Source organism: Anoplopoma fimbria, chromosome 3 (genome assembly GCF_027596085.1).
Source record: "Anoplopoma fimbria isolate UVic2021 breed Golden Eagle Sablefish chromosome 3, Afim_UVic_2022, whole genome shotgun sequence".
In the NCBI taxonomy this organism is placed as follows: Eukaryota; Metazoa; Chordata; class Actinopteri; order Perciformes; family Anoplopomatidae; genus Anoplopoma; species Anoplopoma fimbria.
In genome coordinates, this window is record NC_072451.1 from 15,701,972 (window position 1) to 15,716,699 (window position 14,728).

Sequence of the window (14,728 nt, forward strand, 5' to 3'; positions counted from 1 at the left end):
ATGGATGTAATGATGGATGGATGTGCGCCTACCTGTCCGCAGGTTGAAGGAGAGCCGGGCTTCAACCAGATATGGGGTGTCGCTCTTGGAGCGGAGTCTCCTTATGGGTCTGCGGTCTGTGCTGCTGTCTGGGGTGGTCGCCATCAATTTGAACCAGTGTCCAGGGATGACTGCCAGCCGACTGGGGCGGACGCAGAACCTCGGCCACTCACACTGAGAGGCGGCTATTGATGGGGAGGAGGGAGTTCACACACACAGAGAGAGAGAGAGGGAGAGAGGGAGAGAGAGAGAGAGAGGCGTTGGTGGCATGGGTGCAGCGCAAGGGAAAAAAATATGATAATTTGGCAATTTATGGCAAAATCGAGCTCAGTAAAAAAAGATGGCTTCAACATAATTAAGTAGGTTGCAGTATTGTTGTAAAAACTAAAGTCAAGGTAATTTACATATCATTGTATATGACATAGTATGATTATTTATAATTTATAATAATATAATATAATATAAGAGGGATCCTTGCAGTCTCATGTGATGTGTGATAACATCAGTTACCAGATCTGTATTGTCCCACAAAAAAAAAAAAAAAAAAACAACACAATTTGCAGCAAGGCAGCGTGAAAACACGGATAGAAACCCAGCAAAACCCAGTAATACTTCAATGGTGTAGCATGAAGCGCTTGCTCCGACCATTATTTGGGGTATGAATGAATCATCCTGAATGAATCACACTTACGGCAGTCTACCACTAGATGGCTCTCCTAAACTACCCATTTTTTTCTCATAACATCAGTTTATGTGCTTTTGCCAGAGCGCGGTTTACGACAGTGCGGGTGCGTTTACGGTTCCTCCTGATATTTTTGTAGTGACAGAAGTAAACCAAAACAAGCTATCTCGGCGTGACTTTCTGCTCCGAAAAGTAGGAATATCTCCGAGCGAGGTGAGTACAAGTTAACGTACACACGCACGTACCGGTTCTGTTTCAGATGAGATTATTATTATTATGATAAATATACGTAGATACAACTGTTGGGCAATGTTTATGTGACAGAGAGCACAAACAGATTTAATCCCTAGCTATCGTTAGTTCACGACGCTACAGGCGACGTTACGTCAACGTAACGTTAGTACGTTTAGAACTACGCAACATGTACAGTACAGTTAACTTCATGATATAGGAGTAACTGGTTTACTTTGAATAAAAGTGTTTCAAGTCCGTCTAAAGGTGGACAACAAACAGCCTTAATAAACGAGTGTCACTTTGGCAGCCTGGGGAACCTGTTTGGGCACATTTGGCTTCAGGTCACGTTTTGTTCAGGCTTGTGGAAGGCGCACCCAACTGTTTGTTTGTGTTGATAGTATATACAAGTATGAAGTATTAGGCCGTTTAAAACCTAACTTACCTCTTACTTTTATTGTCATTTAACCATTTGGCTTTTCCATTTCTTTAGTTCATTTCATGGAGACTCCTAATGCTTTTTAAAAGGTCCACATACATTCATGGTCTTATCAGTGTCAAATCAGTTTGTGCAGTTTGTTGCAACTGCACATTGCACAGCCACATCACATGCATTCCTGCAGCCATGTCTCCTATTTATTTTTGATATATTCAGGCAGTGTAAATCAAAGTGGAACAGCTGCACATACACAGGCCAGCTTCTCTTGAATCCCTACTTAATGATCCTTAAGTGTCAAAACGTAGAGCTACATGTCCACATACTGTATAGCAGTATCACATATAGGCTGGGCCTTTTTCCTACCCTTCAATAGTTAAATAAACTAAACAAGACTACATGTTCTTTATGGTTGCACTATTACACCAATTGCAAATATTCAAGATTGCTTTTGCATCATTTTGTATATATGTGCCCCAAATGTAGCGTGACATAATTTGGTATCTGTGGAAAGTTTGGGATCCCTGTTATGATATGTGGGTTTGGGGAATGCTTGGCTGCACAAGGTGAGTTTGTAAAGAAAAGAGGATTGATGCGTCGGCTTTATATTCAATACAGAAAAGTCATGATTGCATGCATGTAATATAAATAAAGAAAATCTGCACATATCTTCACAAGGCACTGTATATTAACGCAAATAGTTGGTGAGAACAATAAAATAATTTTCGTTTTGTTTTCTCTTTAATGCAATCATCTGGTCGTCTGTAAAGATAAGGACAATGCTCCTCCAAAATCGAGCTGTGTTGGCTCTTGGCCTTCGCATGTGCTCCACTCGTGTGATGAAAGGACCTTCGATGGACACAGCGAGAACCAACTCAGGTAACAGGAAAGCTGTTTATGTAATGCTGGCTTGCTGCTGTGGCAGGTCAATATCGGTCCTTCATTAAACAATGGATATCAGCCAGTCAGGTCATCCTTCCTGACGGGCACTGTGCATAAGAAAACCATTCAGTGAGATGTTGAAATTAAAGGTTTTTCGAAACATTTTGCTACAAGGTACACAATCAATCGTGGCAAATGATGTAGGAAGTGAGTAGAAAAACAATCGAGTATTAAGTGCAGATGAATGAAAAGCAAACATAAGTAAATCAAGGACTATATAGACAATGATAAGTTACTATTGAACGGACTAGATTCTATGTTAATAAACCAGTGTTTAATGATTACATCTGTATATTTGCATAAATTACCTCTTTCTCAAATCAATTGTTCCTGAATCCACTAATGCAAAGTTTGTTGCGGGGACCAAGCCTGATAACACCTTAAAGAATGATCCCAGTCACTTCCACACAGTGAGCCTTAAATCTATAAATGAAACAATCGGTATTGGATCTGTTCTCGGTATCGGCCAATTATACAAAACCCAAGTATCAGTATCGCAACTGTAAAAGACACATCTGTGCATCCCTGGTTGTAAATAATAAGTTTAAGAACAAGAATCTTGATCACTCAAACTGATACCTGCTTGTGACTTGTCTTCCACAGTTTGATAGAAATAAGCAAGTTATAGAATGCTTCCGAAAATATCAAGCCACTTAGAAAGCATTTCAGCATATGTTAATCTTCCTTGTATTTTCCCAGACATGTCTGAATTCCGCAAGGTCTTTTCCCAAGCCAAGCACATAGCAATCATCACCGGGGCAGGCGTGAGTGCAGAGAGCGGAGTACCAACCTTCAGGGGAGAAAACGAGAAGTGGAGAAAGTGGCAATCTCAGGTAATTCTGTAAAAAGCAAAAATGCACAGTCGTGCGTGGGTGTATTCTTTTTTTTTGGTCTTTTTTATTTAGGTCAAAGTTTTGTGTTTGATCTAACATCCAGCTGTGGTTCAGAGTAGTTGCTGTGGAGTGGGTGTATTTAATGTTTACATAATACATCTTCACAGCTCAGTGGATTTATCTCAGCAGCAACAGCCAGCAGAGAGAGAAACAGTGCTTGTTGCATAATCTGGATTCTTGTCGTGGGCTGCAGCAAGATTTACCTCCAGGAGAGAATCCAAAATAGTCTTTCATACAAAAAAATGATAATCTCCCTCCCTAATTGAGGTGTCTAAATGTAATCAATGCTGCCTTTCACTATCTGTCTAATTCTTGCCTCTGAATATTTTGATCCTCTTGAGTTTTGACCCAAAACAACCTGTGTTGATGCATCCACAGGACCTGGCTACACCGGAGGCCTTCTCTCGAACCCCGTCTCGGGTCTGGGAGTTCTACCATTACAGAAGGGAGATGGCTTTGAACAAGAAGCCCAGTGCTGCCCATCTGGCCATAGCAGAGTGTGAGGCCCGGCTGAGGAAGCAGGGACGCTCCGTGGTTGTCATCACCCAGTGCATAGACGACCTCCACCGGCAGGCCGGGTCCAAACACGTGCTCAAGATTCACGGTGAGAGGCAGAGCTGCGCTGCAACTACAGACTATCACGCATTCACACTGAAATTTTCCCAGGAAATAATAGATAATAATGCATAATCTTTTGGAACCTTTTGATTGAGAAAGATTTTGTTAGAAGAAAAAGAAAATGAAAAAAAAATCAAGCCTAAAACAGAACTGATGCTTCTTTTTTCTTCAATGTTTTGAATTTGTTTTGCCATCTAGAGACAAAAACGCTCAGGGAAGGTAAAATGAAGAGGATTCATCGCCCTGAAGGGATCAGTAAAGTAAATCATAACTGAATGCCCGAAGCTGCTCCTGAGTCAGTGATTACTGGAAACTATGACAGCATATTCCATGGTTTTACTAGGTTATAGAAAACATTTTGTGATTCATAGTTGTTGGTCTTTAAAACAAAGAACCCATGAGCCCACAGTTAGTCACTAATTTAATGTCAGTACACCAACTCTGAAAAGTCATTTCAAGTGTTGATTCTCTCATTCCGATCTTAAGAAGACAGATTTTTTGGGGCTTTTCTGTTTTCACCCAGTTTTAAGAGTGCATTCCAGCAAAACCGACACCAAAGCATTTGACAGTGTTCTTTGCTCAAATCTGGCTTCAATTGACTTGTGTAAGAGTCAACAAAACTATCATTGTCAATAAATTGTGTAGAGGGGATGGAAAAACAGCTGTGTTTTCCTTGTATAACTGCAGGCAGTCTGATGGAGACGCGCTGTGTGAGCTGTGGACATGTGACCGTGAACAGGCGAAGCCCAATATGTGCTGCCCTGAAGGACAAAGGGTAAAAGGCAGCACCTCCAGAGTACACACACGCTGATAAACATGCAGGATGAGTAGCCTGATCTCCTCAGTTTGACCCCCAAAGTGTAGGGTAAATAGTCATTTAACCCACTGTGTTTGTTCTCCTACTGTGCAGTTCACCTGACCCAGATGTTGCTGATGCCCAGATTCCTGTGGATAAACTGCCAAGGTAGGATTACTGTCACCTCATATTAATATCGCTGAGGTCAGATTTACTAAGCCTCTTGTCCTGCTTTTCTGATGCATACTACGCATGGAGTTTTCTTTTTATTGAACAGGTGCACCAGCCTGAAAACACAGTCATCTCTGCATTCTGCACGGCTGCAGTGAAGTGTGTCTCTCGTCTCTATTTCTATATGAATTTGAGGGAGGGGTTGTGCAAATACGAGGAGATTTTGTTTGGCTTAATTTTGTGTGTGCAAGTTTTATGTGAAAACATTCTCTCCCTGTAAAGAGCAGGTGGAAGCATGTTAAAAAAGGAAGCTGTTGTGGGAAAGAAACTCATGAGTGAACCTGTCTTGCACAGAAATATCTATGGCAGCAGACAAGTTATATAACGAAGGCACAAATTATCTATCACACCAAAATCAAAAAGATGACAGTTTGTGCTCATTAAACATTAACTTAATGTTCAGTCTGTGTATTAGGGCCATTGTAGGTAAAGAAAATAATAAGCAGCCAGTGGAAGGGGAAATATTCAGAGAAAATGATATTCCAAGATTAAAGTCGTAAATTTAAGTGGAAAAAAACTCACAAATCCGGAATATTATAAAGTCATAATAGTGAAATTATGAGAAAAAAATGTGGAGTGCAAAACTGTGGTTACGCCACAAGTAAGTTTATTCTTTCTCAAGTCAAAGTTTTATTATGGTAAGGATAGCCTGTGAGTGAGGCGAAGGTCCTGAAAGATACATAAACACGTTTTTTTTTATGTTCTGTCTGTGTTCTTTCGTGATAAATTTCAGTACAGCTAACACCAAAAAACAGCCGCCGAGAAGACGTAACTCTGAACACACTGCGTTACCGTAGTTACACAGTGGCGCTTTTAAGAGGCCGTGCCCAACTGCCAGAGTGTCATTGTGAAGAGGGAAACAACGCAGAAAAAGCACATGACATGAACCACAGATTATAGTGAATTATGTCCTTAGAGGTCGCTGGGGAGACGGACGTCAATTCTTCTTAAATTACAACTTTAATCTCGGAAATTCTTATTTTTTTCTCGGTTCTGTAATTATTATTATTTTTTTACCTACAATAACCCTAATACATAAATCTCTGTATTCTACCAATTCCACTCTTTAGATAAGAGAGATTACGTGCAATTAATTCTGTGTGCTTAAGAGATACTTGTTGTATTAACCACCATCTCCACCCTCCACCTGCTCCGCTTTGAGCTTCTGCTGGACCTGCTGCTCCTTCCTGCTCTAAGCCTTCTCTCTCTCTCCCTCACCACCTGTTGCAGTGGCCACATGATCCTAGTCTGTCTTGGATTTACACTTTTAGTGTTACGGCCAATTATTCTGTGATAAATGCAGAATGACACGATGAATTGTCTGAGGACTGTTTGGTTCCGTTTGCATCAAGGTGCGGAGAAATTGACTGCCGCGGTCTGCTGAGGCCCAACGTGGTGTTTTTTGGAGAAACTCTGGACTCTCATATCCTGACCAAGGTGGAAAAAGAGATGGAGACCTGTGACCTCTGTCTGGTGGTGAGTCGTCCTCTTTTTTTTTTTTTTTACGTGCATGCATGTCATATTTTCCTCTTGCGTAATACTATTGCATAAAACAATATTTGCTCAGAATCTCTCAAGGACTGGAACTGAAATGAAATTCTGTACAGTGGATTTAAAAACTGACACCGGTGTCATTGCTCCCCTGTTGTGAACCCATAGGTGGGCACGTCTTCCATCGTTTACCCAGCGGCCATGTTTGGCCCCCAGATTGCATCCAGGGGCGTCCCAGTGGCCGAATTTAACATGAAAACAACACCAAAAACGGAGTACTTTATGTAAGTGTAGAAAAACACACGCCACCTCTCTGTTTCTCTTATGAATGAAGTTAATATGACAATATATGAATTCAGAGTGAAACCAGACCATCGGGTTATGAAGCATGATGTGATAATAGGTTGATATTTAGTGCCATCCACTGGCAGCTTAAGCAACATCCAGGCCTCTGAATCAGTGAGTGACCTTCCACCTGTTAACCTAAAATTCTTACTTAATTGTGTTTTCTGTGTGTGTGTTGTGGCTCAGGTACCATTTCCAGGGTCCATGTGGAACTACGCTGCCTCCAGCTTTGGTGCGACATGAGTCGGAGGATATTTAAGAGCCTGTTTGTAAAAGAGAACGACTTGACAAACAGTAACCGGTGGCTTCTTCTACAGACTTATCCAAATGTTTGCCTTAAAATCAGTTTAGCTGTTCTTGCTTGGTAGAGGGAGGGTGAAGATTGAGCTTTTATAAGACTTTGATACAGATCTTTTTATACTTGAATATACTGTCTTGCTAAAAATACTGGAAATGGGATCTTGCAAGCTTTATATATTTGCTGCTTTAAGTTTAAGGCAGTGGCTATGCAGCTTTAATACAAAAACGAATGCACTATGTATGTACTTGTTTTCAAAGGATGGTGTTGTTATTCCACACACATATTGTGTATTAAATGCTGGTGAGGGATTGTCATACTTTGCTGTAGTTCGGAACATTTTACTCCCGGTGCCGACGGAGAATATTCCCCTTTTTCTCTCTCCGCCGAATGAACAGATGTAACGAGCGTAACATAATCTTGTGCCTTTCAAAACTGTTTACACAACCTTGACCAAACGCTCGCTTTAGACCTCAAGTGCAAATCAACCGATTTAGTCGAGTGTACAGAGTTTGCTTTTGATTCAGGACAGAGAGGGAAAATACTGCCCCTTCAATCCTAGCCTGATTCAGCAATATTTCCATCTCATGCTGTTTGAATGTGTTTATCGTGACATCAGTATAGTTACATGTCATGGATTGTTTATCATACATTTTTACATTAGTGTCGGTTTTCAAAAAGTATATGTTTTGAAAAACTGTAGATGGAAATAGTTTAAAAGTGAAAGCAATCTTATATTTGAGAACATGATTATTTGTTTTTTCAAACAACATTTTTTGCATGTAAATATTCCGCATAATTTTTTACAATGAATACTGCCAATGCAAATATGCAATATGTAAATAATAAAACACTAAATGCCAGTTGCTGTTCTTGTGTCTTATTGTCATTGCATTGACTGTACTGTACTGTATGTGCCCCAAATGGACAGTAGATGCCAGCATGTAGCTTTCTATCCCAACAGAAGATTTCAGACTATCGCATTGCTCTGAAGGGGGCACAGGAAAACAACATTGCATCCACTTAGACTCTTCTCTTAGTATGCATGAGTGAGAGGAAACGCAGACTTAAGTGCCTCGAGGCCATCGGTGAACTCAGATTTGTAACGGCTGAGGCGAGCCGACGAAACGGTGTCTACTTCAATCATGATGCTGCTGAGAATGGAAACAGTTTGAAGAGAGGAGCAGAGTATGACACACATCTGTTATCCCAGCTGATCTCTGAACATGGACCGCCATGACATTTATGATTTTGTTCAGGATTAATTTAGTTTTTTTGTTAGTATTAGTTTGTCATTTTAAACGATTGACTGAGTTCAATCATGCTGTTCATGGGTGGTTCATTTATATTTTATTTATTTAAGATTGTGGCCTAGTGCAGTGTTTCCCAACCTTTTTGGCCTGTGACGGCATAAATCAAAGCAATGTCAACTTGCAACCACTGGTCACTGGTTACACATGTCTGCCGGCTGTGACCAGTTTAACCAAAGATTGACTTTTTTGCTTTGATTTATTAGAATATAGTAAGAAACTATCCAATAATTCACAAGGAAAATATTTCATAAGAGGCTAAAAAAATGCATTGCAGAAAAGAAACCCCTCACCCCTCGGGTTGGAACATGGTGGCCTACTGCATCGTAGAGGCAAAAAAAAATAATCCAACTCCAGAAGGTGTTCATCTTCATTGACTGACTGGACTAACATGGTTAAGTCACCCAGTGGAAATGAGAGAGACAGGACAGCTAAGATTCATTCAAATTAGCTGTGGATGGCTTTGTTAATTAGAACAGTGCTATGATCAATTACTGATAGTCATAAAGGAGAGAGAGCTAGGAAGAGTAGCACGGTCTCATTTCATGCCCACTGTGGTTTCAGCACTTATAACATTTTTATTCCACACAGCATTGCAGCATTCACAAAACACCACCGCAGTCCATCCACAGTGGTGAAACGGCACCATTTCCTCTCAAGTTTTACTCCGTCTCCACCGCAGCGCCTCACAATTTGCTTTCTTCGCTCAGCAATTAGCATCCAAATCGAATCCTTCCATCTGTCCACAAAGTTTGTCCGTCTGTTAATGTATATCATCATCATCATCAACATCATTGCCATGATTAGATTTCCTCATTTCCTCTTCTATTACTGCTGCTTCCCCTTCAAGGAGAGGTAAGGCCAAGTCCCATTTGTCATCAGGAGAAAAAGTACATGGAGGGGTACTTTAGAGAAATCTCAGCTGTCTGATAAAGTCATTTCTGGAGCCGGTGTGAACGAGGCTGCCAGAGAGCTGACAACTCCTCTCCCAAGTCTTGCAGCTCATTCATGAATGCAGCGGGGATGAAATAGTAGAAGTGGAGAGGTTCTTCTTTGACCCGAAAGCCGTCGGGTTAATAGACTCATCATCATTGTTGGCAGCTCTGCAAATATCCCTCTGTCTCTTCGAATGAGGTGGTAGATTGACCGGGAGATGGCATCTCACTGTGTGTAGGCATATATTGGTTTTAATATGAGTGTCTGTGTGTTTGTGTGTGATTGACTCAGTGACTTATTTTGTTGGAGTCTCTGTGTTTTTCAAAAGCCCAGCAGGATTTGTGTGTGTGTGTGTGTGTGTGTGTGTGTGTGTGTGTGTGTGTGTGTGTGTGTGTGTGTGTGTGTGTGTGTGTGTGTATGTCTGTTTGTGATGGATGTGTACCAGTGTGATTTTTCTTTCTGTATGCAGACCGGCAGAAGTGTCAGGCCAAACCGGGTCACGCTCGGTGAGAAGTTACACAGACACACGTACTACACAGAGCTTGTCACTGTCCATTAAGGCCAATTAGCCATGGCAGGGCTTATTCTGACATTTCAGGACTACAGTATCAAACTGAGGAGGTTTGCTCAAATCCTACATATCAACTATTTGAAAACGTGTGAAATGAATGCCTTGAGAGAGACTAAAAAAAAACAGCCAGATTTCTCAAAATTAGCTGAATCACACCCCATATTACACATATAAACAATTTGTCCATCATTACATACGGTGAATGATTTAGTGTTGTACAATATTTTTTTAGCCTGGTTTAAATCATATTAATTATGTAAATACAGTATTAATGGCACATGTGGCACTCCGCAGGTATTAATCTTAGGACCCCTAATCTTCTGTTTTTTTGTTTATTCAAAACGTGTTTTCGGCATGGAAAACACACATCAAAATGTCGTTGTGTCGTGTCATGGAGTACTTGGCATGTTGACGAAAGGCTTACTCTACACTTGGGTAAGACTAATTAACTTTGCACTATGTACGTAGGACGACGCAGCAAGGCGACTGTTTGTCAAAAACAACAGTGGTGGTTTCTGAAGAAGTAGCATAGATGATCCAATAGTATTGGTTATATCTGATTTGAAGAATAATTCTTTATTGAAAGAAAAGCAAACACTGGCACTTAAGGCTGATGAGTGAATGTACTTAGAATATTAGTAAAAATGTTCAATTTGAACACTATATTGAGTATCTCTTTCATTTGGTCTGTTTTTCTAATTTTCCATGTCCAGATTTGATTGAATTTGTGTCTCTGCTTTGGTTTTCTTCTTCTTCTTCTTTGTTTTGTGAATATTTTTGACAGTTGTCTACAACAGAATATAAGCAAATAATTAATATATGTTAAATATGAGATTTAGCCAAGTAATGAGCTTCCAAACTTGATTGCATTTTAAAAATAAGCTCACAATATTTGCATGGTTTAGAGCAAAAACAGAGCTACAGAGGCTTAGGTATTTCTATTTATAGCAACTGTCAATTCACAACACTGGAGACGGGCCAGGAGCTTGCCTCACGTGCTTGCAAACACACACACACACACACACACACACACACACACACACACACACACACACACACACACACACACACACACACACACACACACACACACACACACACACACACACACACACACACACACACACACACACAGTGCTAGCAATACATACTACTCTCCTCCTGGTCTCCTCTCGCTAACCTTTCCTTGAACTCTTTGTCTTTAGTAGACTTGGCTGTGACACAAGAGGTTTGCGGCTAATCGCTCCGTTGCCATGAGAACCATTGGCACTGGTCACCCTGTCCTTAAGACTGACCTGTCCCAAACCCAAAATGTATTTTGCGTTGCTTTCATTTTGACTGTCTGGACAATAAAAACTTGATATTCCCAACAATGAGATGACCAGTAAACAAGTTGTGTAACAAAAAGTATCATAAACTGATCGAGGAGTCTTTCCCCAACCAATCTGAATTATGCTGATGCTGTTGCTTCTAGGTAACCTGCTTGGGAGTGAGCTGTTGTTTGAGAAAGGCTCAGATAGGGGCTCAGGTGCAAGCTAATCTGCTCTAACCCTGCACTAATTAGGATCAAGGCCAGCGGCCACTCTCTCCTGGTTATTGATCACCGGAGAAGTATTTGGCTCCTATGAGAACAGCGGCACACATGAGAGGAAGCTCTCCCCTCCCTGCCTGCTCCATCTTGTTTGTGTCTTTGAAATTCAATATCCAGCTCCTATTCAACATCAGGCCTTCTCCAAGTGTTGATGAGTCTCATCCGTTACATCTCCAATCAGCCCTGCTCTGTTTTTGCTTGTTCCCCGGATCAGTACTTTTTAACCGACCTCATGTGACCCGCTCGATAGTGGTGGTGTTGGTGTCTATTAGCCAGCAGGACGGGCATCTCCAGCCATCCCAGCTTTTTCTATCTCTCATTTCTGCCACCATCTCTCTCTTTCTCATTTCACTTCACTTGAGATAGGCTTTGCTATGACATACACTATTCCCAAAGCTATTTCCACTCACAAAGTAAATTGCTGAGTTCTGGGCAATAAAGTCTGGAACGCCAGCAATCAGATGGTAGAGGTTCTAAACAGTCAGCCTAAAGTTAGCCAAACTTTTTTGGAAGACAAAACAAAGATGAATGGTAAAAAATGATAACCAAAACGTACACTAGGTACTTGTCTTTACCAACATGTAGGGAGTGCTCACTTATGGCTAAATTGTTGGCTGTCTGATTGTCCCACTGCCCGCTTTTGGACTTTAGCAGCGATGTTGCCATGTTTCCAGACCAGCAATTAATTTGGTGAGTACAATGTTATCAGAACAATCGGCATAGATCTGAGCGATATGGCCAAAATCTTCTATCCTATTATAGTTCATTTCATTTCTCAAAAACGACAAATGTCACAGTATAGCATGTTTTCTGCTAATTCAATAAATAAATACATTTTTACATTTTCTTTACTCCTCGTGATTTAAATACTTGACAAATGAAAAGTGTTTCCTCAGTTAATCAAGAACTTGAGTGCAAACACTACAGTTTCAAGGGAAATTATAGGGAACAAAAATGTTTCCAGCTATACACTTACTATGTTAAATGTGTACACACAAATACAGAGTAATCAGATTAAGACGATGTTATCAATCTAATCAAGATTTTTTTGCAAATTTGAGTTAGTATGTGTTAGCTATTATTAACGTAATTTTGCATCACGATATCTCAATGTATGATTTCATCAGTAGATGCAGTGTTTTGTATTATCAGGTCTGTAAATAAACAGGTAGATTTGAATGGAGACCTCTCTTTGTCTGTCTGTTTTCTCTCTCTCTCTGTCAGTCTCACTGCACACTGATCACTTGGTGCACTGGATTTCAGTGGGGCACGTGATACTTTGGGGAAGGGAGGGGGACGAGGCACATGTACTGGACGCAGACACACAAACACACTCACACATTGCCTCTCCCAGCTTACTTGAACTATCAGAAGCTTTAAGAGGATTTCACAATAGGGAGGGTGTTGCACTTGAATCTCATGCACCTGATGGCTATTGATCCAGACTCAGCTTGCACACAGGCACATGTTACTTCTTGTTTTTGTAAACAAGCCTCTGACCTTGCTTCTTCATTTTAGTGTTTAGTGTTGCGGGAGCCTTCTCCTTTGAATTCAAATCTACGGTTCAATACTTCTGAAATAGCATAGCCCCGATGTGTCTGTATCACAGGGACTGAGTTTTTGGAAAGAAAGCATACAAACAGTAATCCACAAAGATATAAAGATGAGTAAATACACTGACAAAAAGAAACTCCTGAGTCACCTTCTTTGCACAATCCCATTTCCATCACAGTGTGCAGTTAAAATAAATATGTCCGTAAACCGTATACTCCAGCTGTTGGGCTTATTAGCATTGCTGATGTGAGTGGAAGATTAGAGGGACGGTGTTGTCTGTAACGGAGGAGCAGCTGAACGAGTCCCTCAGATGTGTAGGTTGATAAGCAAAAGGTTGCAATCAGCAAGCTGTCATGTGAGAAAACGGGATGTTATGTTTACTGTGCTGCAGGGAAGGTGCTGCATCAGGATTACATTTGATGGGAACACTTTGTCATTTCTAACAATCCTTACCAAGCAAACCAGGTTTTATTTATGTTTACATTTTGCATAGTCCCCCCCCCTCAAAAATAATATTCAATTGTATTTCACACCGAATTTGCCTCCAGATCTTTTCGGTTTAACCTCTCACACATAATATTAAAAGTCAACATAGCTAAATATTTAGGAAAGAAAAGACATCTTAAATAAACTGTTTTTTTGCTCATTTAATCCTTTAACCTTTAATCTTTAGCCTTTAATCATCCCTTGACCCCGGAAATAATGTCTTAGTCCACTGGGTGGAGACGAGTGACAACTCACACACTGCATATCTCTAGTTATAATGAATGCTGTTGTTTGTTTCTATACAAAGCAAAATAGTAATACGGTCAGCTAAAGGTGCTGAATTCGGAATTCTGAGAATATCTCAACATGGTGACGGCTGAGCCAGCGTCTAGAAGCTAACGGTGCTAACAGACAAACAGTGCTAACAGCGCAAACGTTGGAAACAGTCCTGAGGGTGAAGCGGAGGGTGGGCCCTACAATTTCAGGACAACGTTATCAGTAGTAACCGACATATGATCACAATGCAGAGCAGAATCCACGAGCTAACCAGTAGGACGCGCTCACATGCACTAACTTACGCTAAAAGGTACGCAAGGCCGTCCTGGCTATGTAAACAAATCAAGGAAAAGGTTGAATAATAACAGACACAGAGGGACTTTCATTCTCTCATTCATTATTTTATTAAAGTTGACATTACTCCACTATTTCTTTACATACCAAATAGCTTTTTGCTGCTATATTGATGCTCCAAATATCATAAAGACAACCTTTAATGTAATAAACAACTGTTTTAAGCAATACTGTAACAGCTGAACCCTGTTAGATCAAGCTTTTCTTGTGGGACGTTTTTTAAAAATACGGTCCAAATGTGTCCAATGACCTTGTTGACACTGAACTGAAACCTGCATCAACAGACACATTATGTTTGAATCAAGGATTCTGGTGTTACATAGCTTCTGCACTTACCTGCTGGGTGTGTAGACGGGCTTTGTAGAAGGGGGAAACAAATAATTCACTGTGCTGAATGAAGGATAAGATCGTGGATTTTTTTTGCCCCGCTAGTCCAGTTTTGATTTGGTAATTATGTGTGCATTATGTTTTCAGCCCTGACAAATGGAGTTCTGCAGGCTCTTGCTCAAGGCTGGAATGGGACTCATTTCTTTTAAGTTTATGTGAAAATAACTGACTTGTGGCCGTATTTGATTTATTCTTTCTGTTCTGTTCATAAGTAAAGGGAAAGAAATAGATACATCACATTCTCATAGAGTTCTCCATCTT

At 40.6% G+C, this 14,728-nt stretch overlaps 1 protein-coding gene across 1 annotated transcript; it reads left to right on the forward strand.

Annotated features, from left to right (window-relative positions):
- The first annotated feature begins 822 nt into the window (after positions 1-822).
- Positions 823-7,859, forward strand: LOC129116531 (NAD-dependent protein deacylase sirtuin-5, mitochondrial-like). Its single transcript, XM_054627386.1, has 9 exons — positions 823-934; positions 2,159-2,267; positions 3,030-3,163; positions 3,602-3,827; positions 4,529-4,616; positions 4,752-4,805; positions 6,221-6,344; positions 6,528-6,643; positions 6,891-7,859. The coding sequence occupies exons 2-9, from the start codon at positions 2,168-2,170 to the stop codon at positions 6,961-6,963; spliced, it is 915 nt and encodes a 304-aa protein (XP_054483361.1). The 5' UTR covers positions 823-934; positions 2,159-2,167; the 3' UTR covers positions 6,964-7,859.
- The last annotated feature ends 6,869 nt before the right edge of the window (positions 7,860-14,728 follow it).

Bases quoted from the DNA above. Each gene is read 5' to 3' on its own strand.
- LOC129116531 (XM_054627386.1), top strand. From the start codon at position 2,168: ATGCTCCTCCAAAATCGAGCTGTGTTGGCTCTTGGCCTTCGCATGTGC. The intron at 3,164-3,601 runs GTAATTCTGTAA...ATGCATCCACAG, and splicing joins GGAGAAAGTGGCAATCTCAG to GACCTGGCTACACCGGAGGC. The intron at 4,617-4,751 runs GTAAAAGGCAGC...CCTACTGTGCAG, and splicing joins GCTGCCCTGAAGGACAAAGG to TTCACCTGACCCAGATGTTG.